The sequence below is a fragment of the Neophocaena asiaeorientalis genome, unplaced genomic scaffold (assembly GCF_003031525.2).
Source record: "Neophocaena asiaeorientalis asiaeorientalis breed wild unplaced genomic scaffold, Neophocaena_asiaeorientalis_V1.1 scaffold629, whole genome shotgun sequence".
Taxonomy (NCBI): domain Eukaryota; kingdom Metazoa; phylum Chordata; class Mammalia; order Artiodactyla; family Phocoenidae; genus Neophocaena; species Neophocaena asiaeorientalis.
The window spans coordinates 1,160,143-1,183,522 of NW_020175468.1; the positions used below are offsets into that span (position 1 = coordinate 1,160,143).

The 23,380-nt window shown below is 51.2% G+C and overlaps 1 protein-coding gene across 1 annotated transcript; it reads right to left on the reverse strand.

Moving 5' to 3' along the window:
• Positions 1-66: 66 nt before the first annotated feature.
• LOC112415297 (sialic acid-binding Ig-like lectin 5) lies at positions 67-22,823 on the reverse strand. Its single transcript, XM_024768216.1, has 17 exons — positions 22,650-22,823; positions 22,206-22,583; positions 21,727-22,005; positions 21,449-21,496; positions 20,060-20,156; positions 19,056-19,137; positions 16,374-16,543; positions 13,921-14,086; positions 10,189-10,588; positions 9,693-9,971; positions 9,424-9,471; positions 8,640-8,798; positions 6,573-6,830; positions 6,203-6,487; positions 5,806-5,896; positions 5,375-5,618; positions 67-927 (listed from the first exon to the last, which is right to left on the reverse strand). Exons 1-17 carry the CDS (start codon positions 22,681-22,683, stop codon positions 745-747), a joined length of 3,201 nt encoding a protein of 1,066 aa, XP_024623984.1. The 5' UTR covers positions 22,684-22,823; the 3' UTR covers positions 67-744.
• Between the last annotated feature and the right edge of the window lie 557 nt (positions 22,824-23,380).

Genomic DNA, 23,380 nt, shown 5'->3' on the forward strand with positions numbered 1-23,380 from the left:
GTGGGTTCAGTAGTTGTGGCTCGAGGGCTCTAGAGCGCAGGCTCAGTAGTTGTGGTGCATGGGCTTCGTTGCTCCGCGGCATGTGGGATCTTCCCAGACCAGGGCTTGAACCTGTGTCCCCTGCATTGGCAGGTGAATTCTTAACCACTGTGCCACCAGGGAAGCCTTCAAATTTATTTTTAAATTTATATATCCTGGGTGTCCTTTGTTAGATACATGTATTGGGAAATATCGTCTCCATCCAGAGAGGTAAATTTAGATTTACTTAAAAAAATAATGCATGTTTTATCTTCTCCCTCCCAGAAAAACAAACACACAAAAAATAATTCGTGTTCTTAAAAACAGTCAGGCAAAACAGAAGTATGTGGTAGAGCCAAAAGCTGACATCTCCCTCTATCCCGAGGTTAACTTAACACATAACAATGTAGTTAACAACTCCCAAAGTGCATTTTCCCCACTTAACAATGTACCTAATGGACATTATCCCCATTTTACAGAGCAGGAAACTGAAGCACAGAGAGGTAAAGTGACTTGCCTGATATAACACCCTTAGGGTTCCCAGGGCCTGGATTTGAACCTAGGACTCTCTGTGCCCTTTAGCCGCTCCAAGGAGCTTCACCTTCTCATTTATAAGCTCTGGCTCAGAGGGCAGCCAAGTCTTCAAGGATCGGTGCCTCGCACACATTTTCTTCAGAGATGCATTTTCTGGGCTCCAGCCTGGTTCTGGGGTTGGGGGCGGGGGCGTCATTTCTGGATCTTGATCTCTGAGTACTCAGTGGTGTCCTGGTCCTCAAAGTTGTGGGTCCCCAGCCTGTGGAAGTTGAGGGTGGCGTAATGGAGCTCCTGCTCCTTCTCTGAGGTGGAGGTGGCCGGAGCTGGGGTCTGGTAGTCTGAGGGGCTGTCTGAACAGGATTCATTGAGGTGACCCTGAGTGGGACGAGAGAAGAGCTTCAGAGCTGGCTGTTGAGGTCTGGAGAAGGGAACCTGGGGCGTGAGGGGGGCAATTATTCCCTTATCCATTTCACACCCATTTCCTGAGGATTCACTCATTCACTCACTCATTCATTCATTCCTTTAATCATAGTGGTCTGTCCTTGTTTCTCACCCTACTGAATGCTTACAACTTCCCTTCACGGATGATATAAATGTTATCCTCATTTTACAGTTAGGGAAACAGACGGAGTGAGCAAGGTGAAGTGATGCTTCCACAGACAAGATCCCTGACCTTGCACAGTCTATGAGGACAAGGGGACTGCATGAAATTGTTGCACACTCAAAACTTATCGAATCGCAAATTGTGATTTGATGGACAGAAGCAGGGTGCTGTGGGCGAGAGTCACAGAGGTCTGCAGGAGACCTGAACTAGCCCCCAGGGCCTCACAGTGTGGTGGGGACAGGCCTGTGATTATTACAGGGATGCATGATGACAGTCGGTCTGGTATAGGGCAGGGGAATATTTAAATGACATAAATTGGCATGACATTAAAGAAGAATGAATTAAAACAGAAACAGACTCACAGACGTAGAGAACAGACTTGTGGTTGCCAAGGAGGGTGGGGTGGGGGAGGGATGGATTGGGAGTTTGGCATTAGCAGATGCAAACTATTATATATAGACTGGATAAACAACAAGGCCCTACTGTACAGCACAGGGAACTAAGTATCCAGTGATAGGGCTTCCCTGGTGGCACAGTGCTTAAGAATCCGCCTGCCAAAAAAAAAAAAAAAGAATGTGCCTGCCATTGCAGGGGACATGGGTTTGAGCCCTGGTCCGGGAAGATCCCACATGCCGCGGAGCAACTAAGTCTGTGCGCCACAACTACTGAGCCCACGTGCCACAACTACTGAAGTCTGTGCGCCTAGAGCCTATGCTTTGCAACAAGAGAAGCTACTGCAACGAAAAGCCCGTGCACTGCAACGAAGAGTAGCCCCTGCTTGCCGCAACTAGAGAAAGCCCACATGCAGCAGTGAAGACCCAACGCAGCCAAAAATAAATAAATAAGTTCATTAATTAAAAAAAAGCAATATCCAGTGATAAACCATAATGGAAAGGAATATGAAAAAGAATGTGTGTATATATATGTATATATATAAAACTGAATCACTTTGCTGTACAACAGAAATTAACACAACACTGTAAATCAGCTATACTTCAATAAAATACATTTTTTAAAAAAAGAAGGAAATAATGCCGTTTTCAGCAACATGGGTGGACCTAGAGATTATCATACTAAGTGAAGTAAGTCAGACAGAGAAAGACAAATATCATATAATTTCACTTATATGTGGAATCTAAAAGAATGATACAAAAGAACTTATTTACAAAACAGAAACAGACTCACAGACAGAAAGCAAACTTACGGTTACAGGGGAGGCAGGGAGGGATAAATCAGGAGTTTGGGATTAGTAGATACATACTATTACATATAAAACAGATAATCAACAGGGTCCTACTGTATAGCACTGGGAACTACGTATAATATCTTTTAATAAACTATAATGGAAAATAATCTGAAAAAGAATATATATATAGGAATCACTTTGCTGTATACCAGAAACTAACACAATATTGTAAATCAACTATAGTTCAATAAAAAATAAATAAAAAAATTAATTGGGGCAAGAAAGATGACTGAGGGCTTGACCAGTGCAAATGGGATCAGGACAGAGGAAATCTCGAATGCAAACGCACAAAGTCACAAAGAGTGAGCCCTGCCTGGAGATATAAGGATCCTGGAACCACTTACAATATGGGGCAGGGGCGGGGGGATTTGCACACCAAGCGTGTCTGCAGCACCAGCTGGGTGTCCTACAATTCAGCTCAATTCTGACACTGTTAAGGGATCAGTCCCACAAGACTGTCCCACCCTCAACCTCACATGCCAATCACAAGTCCCAGATTCTCACCTGTGCTTCTGACCAGACAGCTGTCGATCAGAGATTCCCACAACCCCTCTCCTCAGATTCCATTAATTTGCTAGAGCAGCTCACAGAACTCAGAGAAATATTTCACTTACTAAATTAGCTGTTTTTTTAAATTAAAGTATATAACTCAGGAACAGCCAGATGGAAGAGATGTGTAGGGCAAGGTATAGGGAAAGGGTGCAGAGTTTCCACGCCCTCTCCGATTGCTTCAATCTCTTCAAATCTCCACTTGTTCACCAACCTGGAAGCTCTCTGAGCCCCATACTTTGAGGGGTTTTATGGAGGCTTCATTCCATAGTCATGATTGACTGAATCATTGGCCCTTGGGGATTGAACTCATCCTCCAGCCCCTTTCCCATCCCTGGAGGTCAGGGCGTGGGACTGAAAGTTCCAATCCCCCAATTGCATGGTTGGTTCTCCCAGTAACCAGCCCCCATCCTTAGGTGCTTCCCAAAAGTCACCCCATGAATATAACAGGAAATACTTTTATCACTCCCATCACAGGAAAGTTCAAGAGTTCTAGGAGCTTTGTGCCAGGAATAGGGGATAAAGACCAAATATATATTTCTTATTATAAATCATAATATCATAGAATATAATAAGCTCATTTTGTGGGGAGGGACAGGATGCCGGCTGGAGAACTTGGCAGGGGACAGATCACAGAACACCAGACTGAAGAATTTGGTCTTGATTTCCTAGGCCTGCGCTGTCCAGCGCAGGAGCCCCCAGCCACACGTGGCTCTTGAGCCCATGAAACGCCGTGAGTCAGAACAAAGATGTGCTGTGAGTACAAAATGCATACTGGAGTTCAAAGTCGAGAAAGAAAGAAAGAAAGAGAAAGAAAGAAAGAAAGAGAAAGAAAGAAAGAAAGAAAAATGAAAGAAAGAAGAAAGAAGGAAGGAAAGAAAGAAAGAAAGAAGAAAGAAAGAAAGAAAGAAGAAAGAAGGAAAGAGAAAGGAAGGAACAAAGGAAGGAAGGAAGGAAGAAAGAAGGAAAGAAAGAAAGAGGGGCTTCCCTTGTGGCGGAGTGGTTAAGAGTCTACCTGCCAGTGTAGGGGACATGGGTTTGAGTTCTGGTCCCTGGAGGATCCCACATGTCATGGAGCAACTAAACCCGTGAGCCACAACTACTGAGCCTGCACTCTAGAGCCCAAGAGCCACAACTACTGAGCCTGTGAGCCACAACTACTGAAGCTCTTGCACCTAGAGCCCGTGCTCCACAACAAGAGAAGTCACCACAATGAGAAGCCCATGCACCACAACGAAGAGTAGCCCCCACACGCTGCAACTAGAGAAAGCCCGTGTGCAGCAACAAAGACCCATGCAGCTAAAAATAAATAAATTTAAAAAAAAAAAGAAAGAAAGGGGGAGGGGGAGGGAGGGAGGGAAGATCCCTTGTGGCGGAGTGGTTAAGAGTCTACCTGCCAGTGTAGGGGACATGGGTTTGAGTTCTGGTCCCTGGAGGATCCCACATGTCATGGAGCAACTAAACCCGTGAGCCACAACTACTGAGCCTGCACTCTAGAGCCCAAGAGCCACAACTACTGAGCCTGTGAGCCACAACTACTGAAGCTCTTGCACCTAGAGCCCGTGCTCCACAACAAGAGAAGTCACCACAATGAGAAGCCCATGCACCACAACGAAGAGTAGCCCCCACACGCTGCAACTAGAGAAAGCCCGTGTGCAGCAACAAAGACCCATGCAGCTAAAAATAAATAAATTTAAAAAAAAAAAGAAAGAAAGGGGGAGGGGGAGGGAGGGAGGGAAGAAGGAAGGAAGAAAGAAAAAGAAAAAGGAAAGAAAACAGAGGAAGGAAAGAAGGGAGAAGGAGAGAAGGAAAGAAAGAAAGAAAAGAAAGAAAGAAAGAAAGAAAGAAAAAGAAAAAAAAGAAATCTCAATAATTTGTATGTTTATGTTGACTGTTGATGACATGATGTTTGAAATAACACTTTGGCTATGTTGGGTTAAATAAAATATTATATTAAAATTGATCTCATGTTCCTTTCTACTATTTTAACTTGGCTAAGTTTTAAGTTATATACATGGCTCGCATCATACTTCTGTTGGATCTAGACAGTGGGGAGCAAGTACAGGCTGACTGAAGGACAGCTGTTAGGGGAATTTCTTGTCGAGAGCTTGTTCGGGGAGGAGAGATGAAGCCAGTGACCCAGCAGAGAGAATGTGAGGGCTCAGCAGGGAAGCGACCAAATGGAGATGAGCTTTGCTAAAAGGAAGATGGACAGGACTTGGGCAATTCTTGGCTCTGGGAAGTGATGGAGGGGAAAGAGGAGAGGGTGATTTGAACGCAACAGGAAATTCAGGAGGAAGAACAGATTTGGAGGTGGGGAGGACGAACTCATTTTTTGAGGTGCTGAGTAAGCTGCTATGGCCCCTGTTAGGGGAGAGGTGTCCAGTGGAGACACTGGATGGAAAGTTGCCCACATCACTCACCAGAGAGATGGAAGTCAACGCGGGATGGACGCCATCTCTGCTTGACGCCTTCTCCGCTGATTTCTTCCTGTAGATCTTCACTCTGAAGAGAGAGACCAGGGCCTTTCTTGGCTTGGTGGACTCACTGCATGGAGCTGAGAAGGACTGACCGAATGCAGGCCGGCATCCAGCTGCAGAGACCATGACCGGAACACCTGTTCCCTCCTCCAGGATGGCTGGCACCAGAGTCCACACTTGGCCAAGATGTCAGGAGGCTACATTCCTGATGCCGCTTCAACTAACGGCCTCCTTCCTGGCTTCATCACTCCACCGGGGCCCTCAGCTCTGAGCTTCGAGTTTTGAAAATGTCTTCGAGTCTCCCCCTCCTTCGCCCCTTACCCCCCATACCACCGCCTTGGGAAGTCTTGTCCCAAACTGGGGCCACCACTCACACAAAGAAGATGAGACAGAGAGCTAGCAGGGCTGTGGCGCCAGATCCCCCGACGGCCCCCCAAACCACACCGGTCCTGGGTGCTGGCCTCCCTGCAAGTAAGAGGCTTGGGCTGACCTGCAGTCTCCCTAAGCAGGCACCTAAGTGACCAGCCTTCTCAAATCCACGACCCACGAGTGTGCCCACTTCTATCCAGGACTCTGTCCTTTGTCCCCCATCCTTCTATATAATTGCAGGTTCCTGTGTCCCCAGCCCCCACCCCAGCCAACCGACAGAGGACCCTGAACTCTAGTTCCTGTTGCCCTGAATCAGGCCCATTTCTCTCCCTCTCAGTATCTTCTAGGACGCAGGCTCGTGTGTCCCCTTTCCCCGGACACGGCCCTTCATAGCTCCCAGACCTGGCAGCAGCAGGACAGTGGCGCTCTGTTTCCCGTGGCCGTTCTGGGCCTCGCAGCTGAGTCGGAGGCCAAAGCTGAGCCCGTGGCTGAGGCTCAGGGAGCTGTTGGCCCAGGGCCCAGCCGAGCTGGAGGTGACCTTGAAGGAGGCGTTGCTGAAATTCCCCTCCAGCAGCCCCTCCCCCAGCCGCCAGCGCAGGGAGGGGGCCGGCTGGGCTCGGGAGGAACAGTTGCAGTGCAGACCCTCCTCCTCCTGGGAGCAGGAGGGTTCCAGCAGCTGCGGGGGGTCTGTGGGGAGAGATGGGAGGGATCAGAGGAGACTCTCCCCTCCCTAGAACCCAGGCGTCCTTCCCTCAGGTGTGTTCCAACTCACTTTTCACAACGAGGCACAGAGATGCTTCCTTGGAGCCTAACGGATGCTGAGCTCGGCAGACATATTTCCCGTGGTCCTCCAGTTCCACCCGGGGCAGCTCCAGGACCCCAGGGTTCGAGGAATTGGAGGGGCTCAGGGTCAGGCTCCCCCGGATCCAGCTCATCCTGGCAGGAGGGTTGCTGTCGGCAACACAGTCCAGGCGTAGGAACTGGCCCTCCTGGACTGGGAGAGATAGGCTTTGGCCCAGACTTTCAGGTCCTGGCAAGACAGAGAGAAAGCTAGCTTCAGTCTGCCTGTCTATCTGTCTCTTCCATCGCCTAATGGCTCATATCTTCCCGTTTTGTAGCACTTGTCAATTTCCTCTGTGTAAAAACGCCCATCTTGGCCAATTTCAAGCACCTGATTTGAAGCCTCTGAACCCAGAAGTGGGAAAAGATGGACACAATTGCACAACGGGCTCTCGCCAACCAGTAAGAGCTAGTCCCAGTACATCACTGAATGCGACTTAAAAAAAAAAAAAAATGGCGGGGGTTCCCTTGCGGTCCAGTGGTTAGGATTCTGTGCTTCCACTGCAGGGGGCACAGTCTACATCCCCGGTTGGGGAACTAAGATCCCACAAGCCACGCGGTGTGGCCAAGAAACATGGCATGTTTTTGCCTAGCAAAATCACCATACACTAAGTCAAAAGCCCATGATTAGGCTGGAAATAAATCCTTTCAACGTATACACAGATGATTGCGTTAATATGAAAAGAGTTTCTTCAAATCATCAAGAAAAAGACCACAAAGAAATACGCATGGGGCTTCCCTGGTGGCGCAGTGGTTGAGAGTCCGCCTGCCGATGCAGGGAACACGGGTTCGTGCCCCGGTCCGGGAGGATCCCACGTGCCGCGGAGCGGCTGGGCCCGTGAGCCATGGCCGCTGAGCCTGTGCGTCCGGAGCCTGTGCTCCGCAACGGGAGAGGCCACGACAGTGGGAGGCCCGCGTACCGCAATAAAAAAAAAAAAAAGAGGGCTTCCCTGGGGGCGCAGTGGTTGAGAGTCTGCCTGCCGATGCAGGGGACACGGGTTCGTGCCCCGGTCTGGGAAGATCCCACATGCCGCGGAGCGGCTGAGCCTGCGCGTCCGGAGCCTGTGCTCCGCAACAGTGAGAGGCCCGCGCACCACAAAAAAAAAAAAAAAAAAAAAGAAAAAAAAAAGAAAAGAAAAAAAGAAAGACACGTGGTTTTTAAACACAATGAAAGATACGCAACCTATTCACAAAATGGTAATGCAAGTAACACGATAGTGTCTTCACTTATGGTATCAGCAAGGAAGAAAATGTTTAGCAGGGAAGTAGACACACGGCAGGGGGTAGTATAAGCAGGACAACTTCCGTGTGGCTCGATTTGGCAATATCTGTAGAAATTACAAACATACCCTTTGATCTAGGACTTTCTTCTCTCTCAGGAGTAATCTTCCAGACCCACACATTTGTCTTGTCTTTGCAAAGGACTGGAAACACCATAGTTTTCCACTAACAGGAGACCTATTAAGTACTTTATCATATAATATACTTCTAATTGGAAAACCATGGGCTCATTATTAAGAATGAAGAAGGTTTCCTATGTACAGATACAGGAAAATCTCCAAGATATACCAAGTTTGAGAAAAAGGCGAGTTTAGTTTGTAGAAATGTACCAACGTCACTTCCTTAGCTGTGACAAATACGCCATGTTGATGGAGGGTTTTAATGATGAGGTGAGAGATTTGTGGAAAGTCTCTGTACCGTGTGAGTCTAAAATTACTCCACATGAAAAGTTTAGTAAAAAATACTAATAGAGATGCAAAGCACGTGGGTAGCATGAGCTGCATATATGTGTGTGTTTTAAAATGTATATGTGTAGGTTCTACTCGAAAAGATAACCAAGAGGGGAGATACACAAGTGCTGAATGCTATTTTATTCTTATTAAATTTTGCTAGGGACTGAACTATGTTCCCCTCAAATTCATATGTCAAAGCCCTCACCTCCAATATGATGGCATTTGGAGGTATTTGGATGGGTCTTTGAGAAGTCATTAGGGTTAGATGAGGTCATGAGACTGAGATTCTCGCGATGACGTTAGCGTTCTTATAGGAGATACCAGAGGACGTAGACAAAAAGCAGCCATGCACAAGCCAGGAAGCGAGCCTTCACCAGGAACCCGATCAGCCGGCCCTTTGATCTGAGACTTCCCAGCCTCCAGCGCTGTGAGAAATAAATTCCTAGTTTTTAAGCCACCTAGTCTCTGGTATTTTATTGTGGCGGCCTGAGCTAACTAACACACATTGTATGCTTATTCTTTTCTTTTCTTTCTTTTTTAAACTACGTTCTATATTTTGTTTTATTTATTTATTTATGTTGGCTGTGCCGTGCGGCATGCAGGATCTTAGTTCCCTGAACAGGGACTGAACCTGCGCCCCCTGCATTGGGAGCGTGGAGGCTTAACCACAGGACCGCCAGGGAAGCCCCGTATGCTCACTATTGTAAACAGTAACATTAAAATGAGGGAAGGAAACTGAAGGAGTAGGTGGGGTCTAGATCCTAAAGAGAATGAGGGCGGGATGTGGGACAAGGATGGAACCCTGGCAGTGGGGACAGCCACGTCCAACAGACAAGGAAGAGGCCACGCGATACCCCATGAGAGCAGGGTCAGCGAAAGGGGGAGGCCAGTGTGTAAGCTGATGAGCCAGTGGGGGCTTTCCCACCTCTGCTGTCCCCACCCCAGGCCTGAGCCTCTCTGCCATCTGAGTTCTGATCCCCAGCTCTGCTCCGAAGGGCAGAGACACTTCCACTTCCACCACACCCCTGGAGAAGAGAGGTTTAGACCTACCTGTGTCTTCTTTCCGGAACACTCTGATGGTCGGCTTCTGGGGTGCATCTGGACAGACAGACATAACTGTCCCCTTTTCAGTGGCAGGAAGGTAGGCATCGGCCCTTTTCCCCCAGAAACATTAGAAATAGGAAGAGGGTGGAGTAGTGTCCTCTTTCCTTCCTCCCCAGTCCCAGCTCGCAGGGCTCAGCACGCAGTAGCCCGGGTCCTCCCTCCCATCCCAAACGCCCTCCGCCCTCAGGGACCCGGCGTCCTGGCCCCGCGCTCACAGGACACGTTGAGCCTGATGGTTCTGTCTGCGCTGACGCCAGCTCCGGGGAAGGTCACTCGACAGGTGAGGTTGGTGCCATGGTCCTGGGGCCCCAGGGTGAGGGTGAGCACCGAGGAGTGGGGGCTCTTGGGGTGCAGGGAAGTGAGGGCAACCCCGGTCCAGGAGAAGGTGTGGGGTGTCCCCCTCCCACAGGCCCATGGCACTGCACAGGTGATATTCCTGGGGAGGCCAGATTCTAGGGTCCCCTGGACGTGGATGTCGGGTGTCTGTGTCAGAGCTGAAGAGGAGAGAGAAACAGACCCAGGCCCTGGAGGGGGGGCCCCGAGTGTGCCCCTCAGAGCTGTCTCTGCCCCAGGCCAGCCGCAGCGGCCTGTCCTCCTAGGTCCCCTAGGGCCCCTCCCAGGATGAGAAGACAGGGGGTCCCCTCCCAGCCCTGCCCTGGGGGCCCTCAGGGCCCCTGTGTCTGTGTGTCCTCTCCTTGACACCATCCTTACCTGTTACATGCAGGTGGAGCTTGTTCTCTAAATAACTATATTTTACAGTAGACCCTCTCTCCACCCTAAAGAAGTATGTCCCCGTGTCTCCCTGCCGTGCATCTCTGATGTCCAGGGAGCACTTGTAGGTCCGGGGGTCTCCAAGGAGGTGGAATCGGCCCTGGGTGTCCGTCAGCACCTCACGATCTGGGTTGTTTGTGGCCACTGGACGATTCTGGGGGCTTCTGGCCCCTTCCTTGAACCAGTAGCCGAAAGCTGGGACAGAGTCGTCCCAGTTCTCCCGGGGATAGCGGAAGCCGCAGGGCACGTGGACACACAGGCCCTCCTGCACCATCACAGACCCCTCCACCTGCAGCCAGTATCTCTCGTCCTGAGCCAGGGACCCTGCGGAGACACCCACCTGCCCACAGCAGGGACAGCAGCAGCAGCCGTGGCGGCAACAGCAGCATCTTCGGGGTAAGAGTGATGGGGCCTTCGTGTCACAGGATAGACAGGAAGCCCCACAGGAAGCCCAGAGCTGAGGTCAGAAGGTAGCCGACCACAAAAGAGGAACCCCTCACCCACATGCTGCCAGAGCTGCGTGGACCTTGGAGAGTCACCACTTCTACTTTCCGTGCGAGGCCCTGGTGAGGGTCACGAGCAGCGAATGCAGCCCAAAGGCGTCTCCCGGATCCCTGTCCACAGCCTGTCCCTCCCACACCTCTGTCCGCAGGAAATCAGGCCGGTCAGTCCCCGTCAGGTGTGAGATGCAGGAGGGGCAGCCGGGAAAGCTCCATGCATGAAAGACGGGGATGGGTCCCGCCAGGGTGAGAGAGGTGGTGATTAGTTACTGAAATTGTAACAGGGAAGAGTCAATCCTGACTCCATGTTGGATCTGTTTCCTCTACTTTAACCTTTGCTTTCCACTGCTTTTGTTCATTAAAAGGATACTGTCTCTACATAATGGCCTGCCTCGGGGAACCCTGCCCCTCTGCCTGAAGGTTAAAACAAAGTGCCTTGGTTCAGGGAAACGTCTGGACGCTGTTCCACCCGTGGATGGCTGCAAGGGAGAAGAAATTAACACATTCCCTCCCCGAGGCTGGCCATTCCAGGAGATGTTTGCAAAGCTTGTGGCCTTTTTACTTTACTTCCTCATCTCCTCTCCCTCTCTGTGCTGTAAAAGAAACTGGCATCCAAGCCCCAGTAAAATGGTTTCTCAGAGACACTGGTCTGCTGTCTTCTAGGTCTGCCAGATTTCCGAATACAGTTGTCATCCCTTCCCTCAACACCTCACCTCCGATTCACGCGCCCGTTGTGAGGCGAGCAGAGCAGGCTTGGACTTGGGAACAAAATGAACACGACAACGGCACAGGGGCACCTCTCCTTTCAGGGGAGTGGAGCACAAGGCAAGAATGCGACAGACTTTGTCTCCACCCTTGAGAACTTCTCCAACGCCCCAGCTCCTGCTGATACAGTGTGAGATAGGGGCAGCCCAGATAGAGGCTTGGAGGAAACCCCATGGCTCCATGCAGCTAGAAGGCGAGTTCCCAGGTGTAAATGGACAGAGAGGATGAGACCAGGATCCAGGAGGGTGGTCACAAGGACATGATCCCACAGGTGGTCCTGAAGCTTCCTGACCTGCTCACAGCCCCCTGCCGCAGGCCTCCCTGCACATGCCAGGCTTGGGAGCCAGTGTGACAGCCAGTGTGACACGGGGGGGATGCCAGTTTTTGGAGGTAGGTGGGCCCTGCCCTTCTCCCTTCCAAGCCTCAGTTTTCTCATCTGTCACATGGAAGGATCACAGAGTTCAACCCTCGTCTGTGGGAGAATCTGATACAAGGACAGAGGTGGGCGTTTTCTACAGACTCTTCTGTGGCTGTCTTGCAGGTCAGGTGTCTGACCCTGCCCATTCCTCAGGGGTCATTCTGAGTCCCACCCTCAGCGAGAAGCTCGTGGTGGTCAGCGCTTCCCTGGGGCTTCCTCCCCTGAGGGCTTTAATGCGGGGCTCAGGGGCACAGGCTCTGCAGCAGATGGCTCTAGGCTGGAGCCGGCTTCCCTAATCCTTGCTGTGCCGCCTTGGGGAGGGGCTTAACCACTCTGTGCAGAGGTGTGCCTATGCTCACACGGTGTTGGAAGCTGAATTGTGTCACGCCCCAAATTCATACGTGCATGTCCTAACCCCCAGTACGTCTAAATGTGATTGCATTTGGAGACAAGGCCTTTAAAGAGGTAATTAATATAAAATCAGGTCATTGGCGTGGGCCTTAACCTAATAGGACTGGTGTCCTTGTAAGAAAGAGAGATTAGGACACAGACACCTACTGGGGGAGACCACGTGAAGATACAGGGAGAAGACGGCCATCTACGAGCCAAGGAGAGAGGCCTCAGAAGGATGTCTATATACGTGTAACTGAATCACTTTGCTGTACAGCATTAATTAGCACAACATTGTAAAGCAACTGTACTTCAATTAAAAATTTAAAAAATTTAAAAGAAGAAGAAGAAGAAGCCAGCCCTGCTGACACTTTGATCTCAGACTTCCAGCCGCCTGATCTGTGAGGAAATGAACTTCTGTTGCTCAAGCCGCCCAGTCGGCCGTACTTCCTTACGGCAGCCCTAGCAAGTGAACCCACGGGGTCACCCCGAAGATTCGACGTGTTCGTACAAGTGGAGGGCTCAGAGCAGCCTAGAGCAGCCCAAATTGACGCAGCCCACACAGTGGCCAGTGGTCAGCCTGCAGGATGGGGCCACTCCAAGGACAGGAGGAGAAAAGGGAATGAAAGAGGTGGTAACCCGGGGACACCGCGGCTTCTCCTCCTGGTCTCAGAGTGGCGGCAGCGAGTGGTGGCGTGAAGCGAGATCTTAATTCCCTGCCCAGGAATTGAACCTGGGGAGCCTGGATGAAAACCAGGAATCCCGGCCACCACACCCCCTGGCCCTTGCCCCCAGTGAAAAATGCATCTCTCACGGAGGCAAAACTGTAAAAACAGGTACAAAGCTTATTATTAGAGACACAGCACAACAAGTGGGAGAGCACACAGAGAAACAGTTTGTTTAGTTAAGATAGAAGCAAGGCAGAGACGCACACCCGGAGGGAAAGGGTGTGGGCGTCCCCCCCAATGAGGAAGAGCCCCGTAAAAAGGCGGTTACGTCATTCATATAGGGCCGTTCTTCCGGGTCTTTGTTTACCTTTGGCCAATTATCTGGTTTCTTTTTCCACACCTGACCTGCCCTAGGACCCTCAACAGCATGCGTGCGCAGCTTTTTTCCAAGATGGATTCCAGCCCAGAGGCCTATGGGACGGACTTAGCCTCACATGTTATGGGGTGGCGCCCCCTCCTTTTTGACCCCAAGGAGCCTTTCTGCGCATGTGCAATGTTTCCCTCGCCCCAAGGATGGGAAATGCATGGCCTCTTGATCTTTTAACAGGGTTTGTCCCACTCTGTTCCTGCCATAAAAATGTCCAGTGTCTGGTTATTTACCCTATTTCTGTCGCTGGTTTTTATATCGAGGTGCAGATCTCGAAAGATAGACAGGAGTCCGGTCATAAATATGGAGTCCTGGAGCCTGTTTGTCTCTTGCTTCAGGAAATGTAAACAGGGGGCTGGGAGTGAATGTCCGGCCTGGAGCTCATCTTCTTCTCACCCCAGGAAGTGTTAACAAGAGGCCAGTTGTAAAGGTCTAGCCTGGAGCCCATCTGTCTCCTGCCTCACTCCGTGCACCGGCTCTGATCTCTACTCGTTCTTACTCCACTCTGGCCACACTTCCGCTCCCCTCCCCAGGCCAGGACGTGCCGAACAGGTCGCTGTTCAGGCAGGTCCCTCCACTGGCTGAGCTGGTGGCCGCTCCTGCACCCTGGGTGCCTGTCTCCCATCTGTTGAGCAGTGTCCTGTGGGGTTGGGCTAAGGCGAGGCCACCACTGGAGGAGAACCAGCCAGGGTCAGGAAGGGGGATGGAGACACAATCACAGTCGGGCGTGGCCTGGGCTGGTGAAGCGGGGAGGACGGGGCGGTGAGAGCCCCAAGGAGGGAGAGAGGACATAACCCGGATGATGGGACAGGTGAGCTCATTCCTGACACTACGATGATAACCCTTGACTGTTTTTCAGTCAGGGTTTGGGAAACGGTGGGTGTGAGTGTTCATCCTCGTTTGGCTGTAGGAACTGGGATGCCCTGACTCTGCATTGTTTTTCCAGTCCTGGGGTCCTAAACCGACCTGCCTTCTTCTTACCACTTTCCAGAATTCTCCTTTGGTTGTGTCTTGCACCATTCGCAGGGTTTATAGTTGTGAACAGAGGGAGAAGCAGGGAACAATGGGCCAATGTCATCTTGCCTGGATTGGAAGGCTAACCATCCACCTTTAATGCGTTGAGTCACATCACGCAGGCTGACATTATCATAAATGAAAGTCTGACTTAACTGTTCTTTCTGGGTGTAGGCGCCGGGTTTGGGCACCAAGCCTTTTCTTACACCACACCAGAATCTTTCATCTGTTCAAGTGTCACTTTAGAAACTGGGGCGTCATGCATTATCCCTGCCATGGTTTTGGTACTGCTGGTATATTTGGGGCTGTTTTTGTTTCAGCTGATTTGCAGTAAAATTAGAGTGTTAGGCTTTGTAGGAGGACGTTTACAAGCTCTTGCTTCCCTCTACCTTCTCAACCCAGACTATAATTTTGAACTCACTTTGAAGGATAAGAAGGTGTTAGCCAGATGACTTCATGGGGCTGGGTCTTCCTGGAAGGAGAGATGCAGGTGCTCAAAGACAGTGAGGGATGCATCAGAATGGGTTCTTAGAGAATGGCTTGAGGGATAGGTGGCTTGGGGTACGGTGATGGAGAAGCAGATTGGGTGAGACTAAGAATAACCTAGAACAGAGGTCAGAAAACTACAACCCTGGGGCTGCCTGTTTTTGTGAATAAAATTTTGTTGGCACCCAGCCACATTAATTCGTTTGCAAATTGTCTATGGTTGCTTTTGCACTACAGTTGAATAGTTGCAACGGAGACCCTATGGCTTGAAAAGCCCAAATAGTTACTATCTGGCCCTTTAGCAGAAAGGTCTCCTGACCCCTGACCTAAAACGTCAGGTTGAGAAGCTTGTAAATTATTCTTTGGGCTTGAGGAGAGAGCAGTATTTTGGCTATGGTCAGCTCTAAGATTTAGGAAATTCTCTAAATGTTATTACTTGATTTTGGCCATAGCAGGACTAGTAGAAGACAGGGAGGGTGGAAAGGGAAGATTCAGGAATGGAAAGAGATGGTGCTGAAGGTCCAGTGAAGGAAGGGATCCATGGGAGGGTTTTGAGGAGACAGTGAGACTGACACGTAGCGGATGTGGTGCCCGGGACAGGACATACCCAGCCTCTGGGTGAAATGTGCAAACAAACAAAAAAAATGTTGCCTGCCGTTTCAGTAAACAAAGGATGTTGTCCGCCATTAAACAATCAACCACTGCGGTCTCCCCCGAAGGTGTGCCCTGAGGGGAATTCAGGATGGAGAAAAACACGATCCTGGCCCTAGATCGTTAAGGCGCATATCTAAGGAATCATTTCCCATCAGCTCAGACTCGTGCATCTTCCCATACATAGAAAAGCTCTAAAAGCTCCAAAGTCATTACTCTGAGACGTCTGATTTTTGTGGTTAGACATCTTTTGATGTTCGACGACATGTTTGTTTGTTTGTTTTCAGCACAAACACCTTTATATCCTGGCTCCTCCCTGACCTCTTTGGAGCAGCTCGTCAGAGCTATGGGAGAGGCTGTCTCCCAGGCTACAGTCCTCAGCAAGGTCCCCAAATAAAACATAACGTGCAACTTTTAGGTGGTGTCCTTTTTTTTCAGTGGACAAAGGTCACAATGTATGAAGACTTCTGTTGCATATCTGGTACTTTCGTTTAATCCTTACAACACCCTCGTGTTGCCGGGCCTCTCACATCCATTTCTCCAAAGCAGAAAACCAAGACATGGAGGGGAACGGTGTCACGCATGCTATCATACTCTCAATGAATGAAAAAGCGTGGATTTGATGCCAGGTCTCTCTGAACGCAAAGCCTAAGATAGTTCCAATATAGCAGGAAAGTCACTAACAGTAGTTCATAAACCCATCACCTATGGGGATGTTAAGTCTCTAAGGATTAGCCTGTGGGTCCCCCTTCCTGTGGAGGAAATGGACGTTCTGGCTGAGGCTGAGGCCGCGTTCGGTTCCTCACTTGGTCCTGTTCTCCGCGTGTTCTGAGTGGGTGCTCTCCTCAGGATGGTGCATCCCATGGAAGCTGAGGGAGGCGTAATGCAGCTCCTCCTCCATCCCCAAGGTGGGGGTGGCCCCTGCCGAGCTCGTGGGGTAAGGAGGATCCTCTAACTTGGACTCTTGCCGGTGATCCTGGATGGAGAGCAAAGGAAGGGGTCAGGTCAAGGTAGTTTCGGGGGGAGAAGGGAGAGAGGGTCCAGGAAGTGAATTTGACTCTGGGACAGAGCGTCTATTCATTCTTCCATTCTGTTACCAAACGTTTCTGAAGGTGCCATTTATTCCGTCATCCAACAAATATAATGCTATAGATTGTTTTCCAGTTCTACTGAGCACCCACACAGACCTATGGAGAAAATATTACTATGTTACAGGGAGAGAAACGAAGTCTCAGAGAGGGTAGGTTCTTCCCAGGGTCACACATCTATCACAAACTCAACTCCTGGCCCTCTGAGGTTTCCTGAGGTTTTCCATCAACAGGAGGGCGTTTATGGAAAAACTCACTTTTCCTGTGTGTCTCTCCTTTACTCTTACCACACTCGCAACGCTTCTGACACCAGATGTGTGGGTTCTTTGTACACCCACACCGAGGAATTCTCCCACGCCAGCTGGGTGTCCTACAACGTAACTCAACTCTGATACTATCTGCCTGGAGATAGTGTCAGATCCCACTGGTTAAGGGCTCAATCCCATGAGACTGCCTCCCCCCTCCACTTCACATGTCCATCACAAGTCCAGGTTGTCACCTGTGCTTCTGACCAGCTGGCTAGAAATCAGAGGTTCCTATGACCTCCTCCTCAGGTTTGATTAATTTGCTAGAGTGGCTCACAGAACTCAGGAAAACCATTTACTTACTAGATTACTAGTTTATTATAAAAGGATATAGCTTAGGAAGGCAGGAAAAGTCCGATGAAGAGATACACAGGGCAAGGCATGTGGGAAGGGGGGCAGGGTTTCCATCCCCTCTCAAGACACATCACTCTCCCAGCACCTCCACTTGTTCACCAGCCAGAAGCTCCCTGTACCCCATCCTATTGGGATTTTTATGGAGGCTTCATCATGATTAAGTGATGCATCTCTCCAATGCGTCAGGTTTGTCCCAACCTCTGAGCCCAGCACTTATGGCTCCCTCTGTTTAGAGCCCTTCAACGACTCTCTTTCAGGGGCTCACACTGTGTTCCTTCCCTTCCTGCAGGTGTTTTCTCAAAGACTCCCACCCCCAGAACTGTCCCTCCCATTGCGTTTCCCTCCATAGCTCTTATTTCCTGTATATTTTCCCTACTTACCTGTTCCTTGCTTTCACCACAACCGCCCCACTCCCCTCAGTAAATGTAAGTCCTTGACAGCAAGGGACATTTTCCACTCGTAACATGTGTCTCCGTAAAAACACAGACATTACCCAAGTTCTCAGAACAATCAACAAGTGGGAGATAGTTGCTGAAGGAATAAGTGAAGGCATGGGTGATGGATTCGCTCAGAAACCTCGGTGATGGCCGTATTAGTCATAGCTCAAGAAATGAATGAAAGTCAGGGATCAGAGGATAAGCATGAGTAGGGCTGGTTGATACGGACACGTGAGGAGAAGGGGGCAGATGGGCAATGATTCTGAGGGGCAGAAATCTTACTTTGCTTGAGCAAGCCTGTTTGGAAGAAGCGCAGCGTTAAAGCTGACTCTGGTTTTCCCGCCCTAAACGTCAATCAAGTTGCTAGGCACTGGAGAAAGTGCATTTCACACTTGGGCAGGATGGGACGACTGTCTACTACAGATGCAGGCAATGCAGACGCAGGCAATGCAGATGTTTGGGGGAAGGTGGGGAGGCTTCAGCAGGATAAGAACTAAGTGGGGAGCTCAGCTCAAAGGGAGCGTTTGTATCAAGCTGTATTTAGAAGAAACACAGACGTGCTTTGCAGTGTATCAGTGCAGGAAGAGGTGATGGGGGAAAGGGATAGATCTCTGTTTGGGAGTCAGGAACAAGAGTACCAGGGATGAATTGGAGAACCCAGCAGGAGTATATTTAGGGATGTATTCACCATGTGTTTCTGATGTTTTGACAACTGGGGCTTTGTTAACCCTCGAGGGATTGCCCCTGCCAGTGCTAGTCAAGTTCTAGAGATTCTAAGGGGTCTGCCTGCAAGCCTGCCCTTCATATTGCAAATCGATCAGCCCAAACCACTTCCTTTATCAAACTCTTACTCTCTGGACCATTATCCTGCTCTCATCGCCCCGGGGCCAGGTACCAGAAAACCAGAGACAACCCCTACACCCCAGAGCATTCTGAAACCATTCAAACTAGACAGTCCTCAGTCTGCTTACCCTGCCTGTTCCTTCCGACATAAACCACAAAATCTCTTGCCCAGGTTTCCTCCTCACTCCCTCTGCCTCTTGACAGACCCTTGTGCTGCCTCTCATGGCCCTGCAGGGTGTGGCACGCCCCCTCCTCTTGGGAACTGTACTACCTGTCTTTTTTGTGACAATCGTCTCCTGATCTGTTGGCCTCACACAGAGGAATCATAATAAATCCTACATTTTCAAAAAAGCAGGAAGGGGAAGAGCTCATTTCTGGACATGCTGAATGGAGCATGGCTGTGGGCCACCCCGGGAGATCTGCAGGGCACGCTGCATTGCCGGGATGCCCGTGTCACTCACCGGGGAAGTTGGTCCTATGGCAGGCTGGATGTCCTCCATACCCACTGCAGTCCTGGCTGCTTTCTTCCTGTAGGTCTTCGCTCTGTTGGGAGACACTAGGGTCTGTGACACAGGGTGTCTCTTTTGAGGCTGGAGTGAGTGACTAAGGCAGGTCAAGAGTAGGGTGAGCCCAACATATTCAGAAAAAACCATAATTCGAAAAGATACATGCACCCCAACGTTCATAGCAGCACATTTACAATGGCCTGGACGTGGAAGCAACCTAAATGTCCATCGACAGAGGAATGGATAAAGAAGATGTGGCACATATATACAGTGGAATATTACTCAGCCATGAAAAAGAACAAAATAATGCCATTTTCTGGGACATGGATGGACCTAGAGATTGTCATACTGAGTGAAGTAAGCCAGACAGAGAAAGGCAAATGTCATGGCTTATATGTGGAATCTACAAAAATGGTACAAATGGACTTATTTACAAAACAGAAATAGAGTCACAGACGCAGAAAACAAACTTATGGTTACCAAGGGGGAAAAGGGGTGGGATAAATTGGGAGATTGGGATTGACATATACACACTGCTACAAATAAAGCAGATAACTAATAAGGACCTACTGTATAGCACAGGGAACCCTGCTCACTACTTTGTAATGACATATGGGAATAGAATCTACAAAAGAGTGGATATATGCGTATGCATAACTTATTCACTTTGCTGTACACCAGAAACTAACGCAACATTGTAAATCAACTCTACTCCAATAAAAAATAAAAATTAAAAGGGTAGAGGGAGCCCAGGAGCCTTTATAACAAGACTGTAACAAGGTCCCTTCTCCCTCCCGGCTTCTGGATCTCGGACCAGGGCTGGGAACACACTCATGTCTGGCTGGGTGTCTACGAGCTGGATCCTCACTACCCCTGCACCGCCCCACCCTTGCTCTGGGTCCGCACAACCCCTCCAGGCCCCTCTTCTCCTCCACTGGCCCACAGCCAACCCAACTCACGTGAAGAAGACGAGGCACAGGCAGAGAACAAGCAGCATGGTGACACAAGCTCCCCCAAGGGCCCCCTCAATCACTCCTGCCCTGGTCCCCAATTTTCCTGCATACAAGAGAGACTCGGGGAGAATTCCAATCTTGATGAGGAGACATAAGTCTCCTTCTCTCCTTACAGGTAGAGAGGGGTGCCCCTCCCTTCCCACCGAGGGTTCAGCCCCTAGGTTCCCCCACCGTTTGTAGGACCTCAGCCTTGTCCAAAAGGACAGTCTATGCCACAATTCCTCTCCAGCCCACATACTCTCAACAAACTTCGGCTCTTCGTGGAGTCAGCTATTTCTCCATCCAGGGTCTCTCTGCAAAAGACTCCAGACCTGGCCACAGCAGAGCCATGAGGTTCTGTGCCCCGTGGACATTCCAGAGAGACAGACAGACAGAGAGCACTGTGGGATGCTGAAGGGCCTTGTCTCTCCTTCGTTCCAGGGAGGGGGTCTAAATCTGCTCTCCTGGCCTCTATTGGCCCTGTCACTCAGGGTCCACGGTGATCTTTTGTGCCTTCAGAAGGAGGTGGCAGCAGGAAGCCCAGACAGCTCTCCTGGCCCTGCCTGGTGGCACCCCGACACCCGGGGCAAGGGATGTGCGTCTGGGCGTCACCTGTCAACAGGTTGGTGGGCACTGCTGAGACAGCCCTAATGGGGCTCTGCCCAGATGGGCGACCAGATGTTATGACCAGTGGGAATGCAGCAGTGAGGGGAGCGCTGGGCTCCAGAGAGGGCTCAGGGTGAGGGCTGAGGGGCTGACAGTCACAAAAATGGTCCAAAGAGATGTTGGGACAATGAAACTATTCTGTATGATACTATAATGGCAGATACATTTCATTATACTTTGTCCAAACACATGAAATGTACAACAGCAAGACGGAACCCTAATGTCAATCATGCACTTTGGTTGAAAATGACGTGTCAGTGGAGATTCATCGATTGTAACAGGTACCCTCTGGTGGGGCAGGCTGTTGCGGGGAGGCCGTGCGTGTCTGGGAAAGTGCAGCGGGGACAAGGGAAGTCTCTTTACCTTCTGACGAATTCTGCTACGAACCCAAATCGGTTCCTAAAGATAAAAGTCTACTTAAAAAATGCCCGCCCGCAAGGCCTTCGGTGACCGGAGAAAGATAAAGATCATATTTAGAAGAGGCAGAGAGGGAGGTGTGGGTCACTTTGGCAAGACCAGAGTCGGAAGATACTGCCGGAAGAGACCTAATGGGGGCTTCTTGTGTCTAAATGCAGGACCACACCCGACCTGCACCATTTGAGATCTGAAAGTGCAGCTCTGACCCAACCTGGAAGAGAACCCACTCCAGTCAATGCCCCATGGATGGGGCGGGGGGGGGCTCCATCTTACCTGTGCCATCCCCAGAGCACACACCACTTCCTGTGCTCTGTGGAGCACCTAAGAGAGGAAGACAGGATTTCCTTCCTCAGTGAGAGGACTGGGGTGATATAAGCGTAGGCATCCCCCCCACACACACCCAGAAGCCACAGAAATGCAAGAGGGACAGGGCTTCTGTCTTCTAGGCCCTCCTACTCAGCCGGGTCTCCAGGCAACAACACCCAGCATCCCCGGCCTGGCCCACCTGCCCCCATCCCCTCACACCCCAGGCATCACGGCGCAGCGCTCACAGGTGACACTGAGCTGGATGGTCCTCTCCACGATCACACCGCTTGCGGGGAACATCACCTGACAGGTGAGATTGGTGCCATTGTCCTGGGGCTGTGGGGTGATGGTGAGCACTGAGGACAGGTGAGTCCTGGGGCCCAGGGAGGTGAGGGCGGCTGACGTCCAGGAGAAGATGGGGGGCGTGCCCTGCTCACAGGCCCAGGGCACAGAGCAGGTCAGGTTCCCGGGGCGGCCCGCCTCCAGCGTCGCAGGAGTGAGGATGTGGGGTGTGTGGTTCAGGGCTGATGAAGAGCGGGGAGACGGGGTCAGGAGGAGGGTTAGAGGTGCAGCCCTGAGATAAGCTTCAGGCTTTGGTCCAGTCCCTCTTTCTGACCCCCCACTTGCTTTACCCCCGACCCCTCCCAGGAGGGGGTCCTATCCGAGTCCTGCCCTGGGGCTCCAGGTCCTTCCCCCGAGGCCTCTCCCGGACCCCGCTCCTTACCCGTCACATGCAAGGAGAGCAGGTTAGACTTATAACTCCGTAATGTCTTTCCTCTTTCCACATGAAAATAATATGAACCTTGATCCCTCCTCCTGGCGTCTCTGATGTCCAGGGAGCAATCGTTTCCATGGTCCCCTAGGAGGTGGAATCGGCCTTGGGTCTCGTCCTGAACTTCACGTCCTGCGTTGTTTGTGGCCACAGGGGCAGCCAGCCTCTCATCGGCCCCTTCCCGGAACCAGTAGCCGAAAACTGGGGCGGTTTTGTCGCTCTTTTTCCAGCGATAGAAGAACAAGCAGGGCACGCGGACACACAGGCCCTCCTGCACCGTCACGGAGTCCTGCACTTCCAGCCGGTATTCGCTGTCCTGAGCCAGGGACCCTGCGGGGAAACGAGGGTCAGCTGCAGCCCCTGCCCTGCCCACCCCTCTCCCCACAGCCCACCCACCTGCCCACAGCAGGGACAGCAGCAGCGGCAGCATCTCTGAGACGGAGGGCCTCTGGGCGTCCTGTGTGTGAAAAGAGAAGGGGCAAGAGAGAGGGAGGTAAGGCTGCGGGGAGACCCACGGGAAGCCGGGGAGGAACACGAGACCCAGCTGTTCACAGAAGAGGAACTGCAGAGCCGGAGCTCGGCCCCCCTCCGCACAGAGTGGACGGACATCCCTCGGTCCAGAGACCCCGGAGACCTGCCCAGAGAGGAGCAGGCAAGGAGGAGAGCCCTGTCCTGCCCCCCATCTCGGGTGGGTTCTTCCAGCACCAGAGCCTCTCAGGACACGGAGGCGTAGGACACGGTGAGCCTCCTAAGGTCCTCCCGTCTGAGCGCCGCTGTCTACACCAGGGAGCCGCTCAGCTCCTCTCTTGACCTGGAGGGTCCCAGCCTCACCTAGACCCTCGGGTGGTCGGTCCTGCAAGATGTAGGGTTCTTTAGGGTCTGTGTGAGCGTCTGGGGCAGAAGACAAGAAGGGGCTCCTGGGTGACGTGAAGGCAGCAGCCAATCATGCCTTCACTCCTTCCCCCAACACTGAGCATCTTGGGCTGCTGACCTGGAGACCAGAAGGGATACGGCTGGCCTGGTCCCTGCCCAGGAGATGCTCCCACCCGGGCCCATCACTTCCTCCCCAAACAGGCAGCAGTGTCGGGCTTTAGAGCTGCATCAGTGGTGAGATTGCCGAGAGTCCG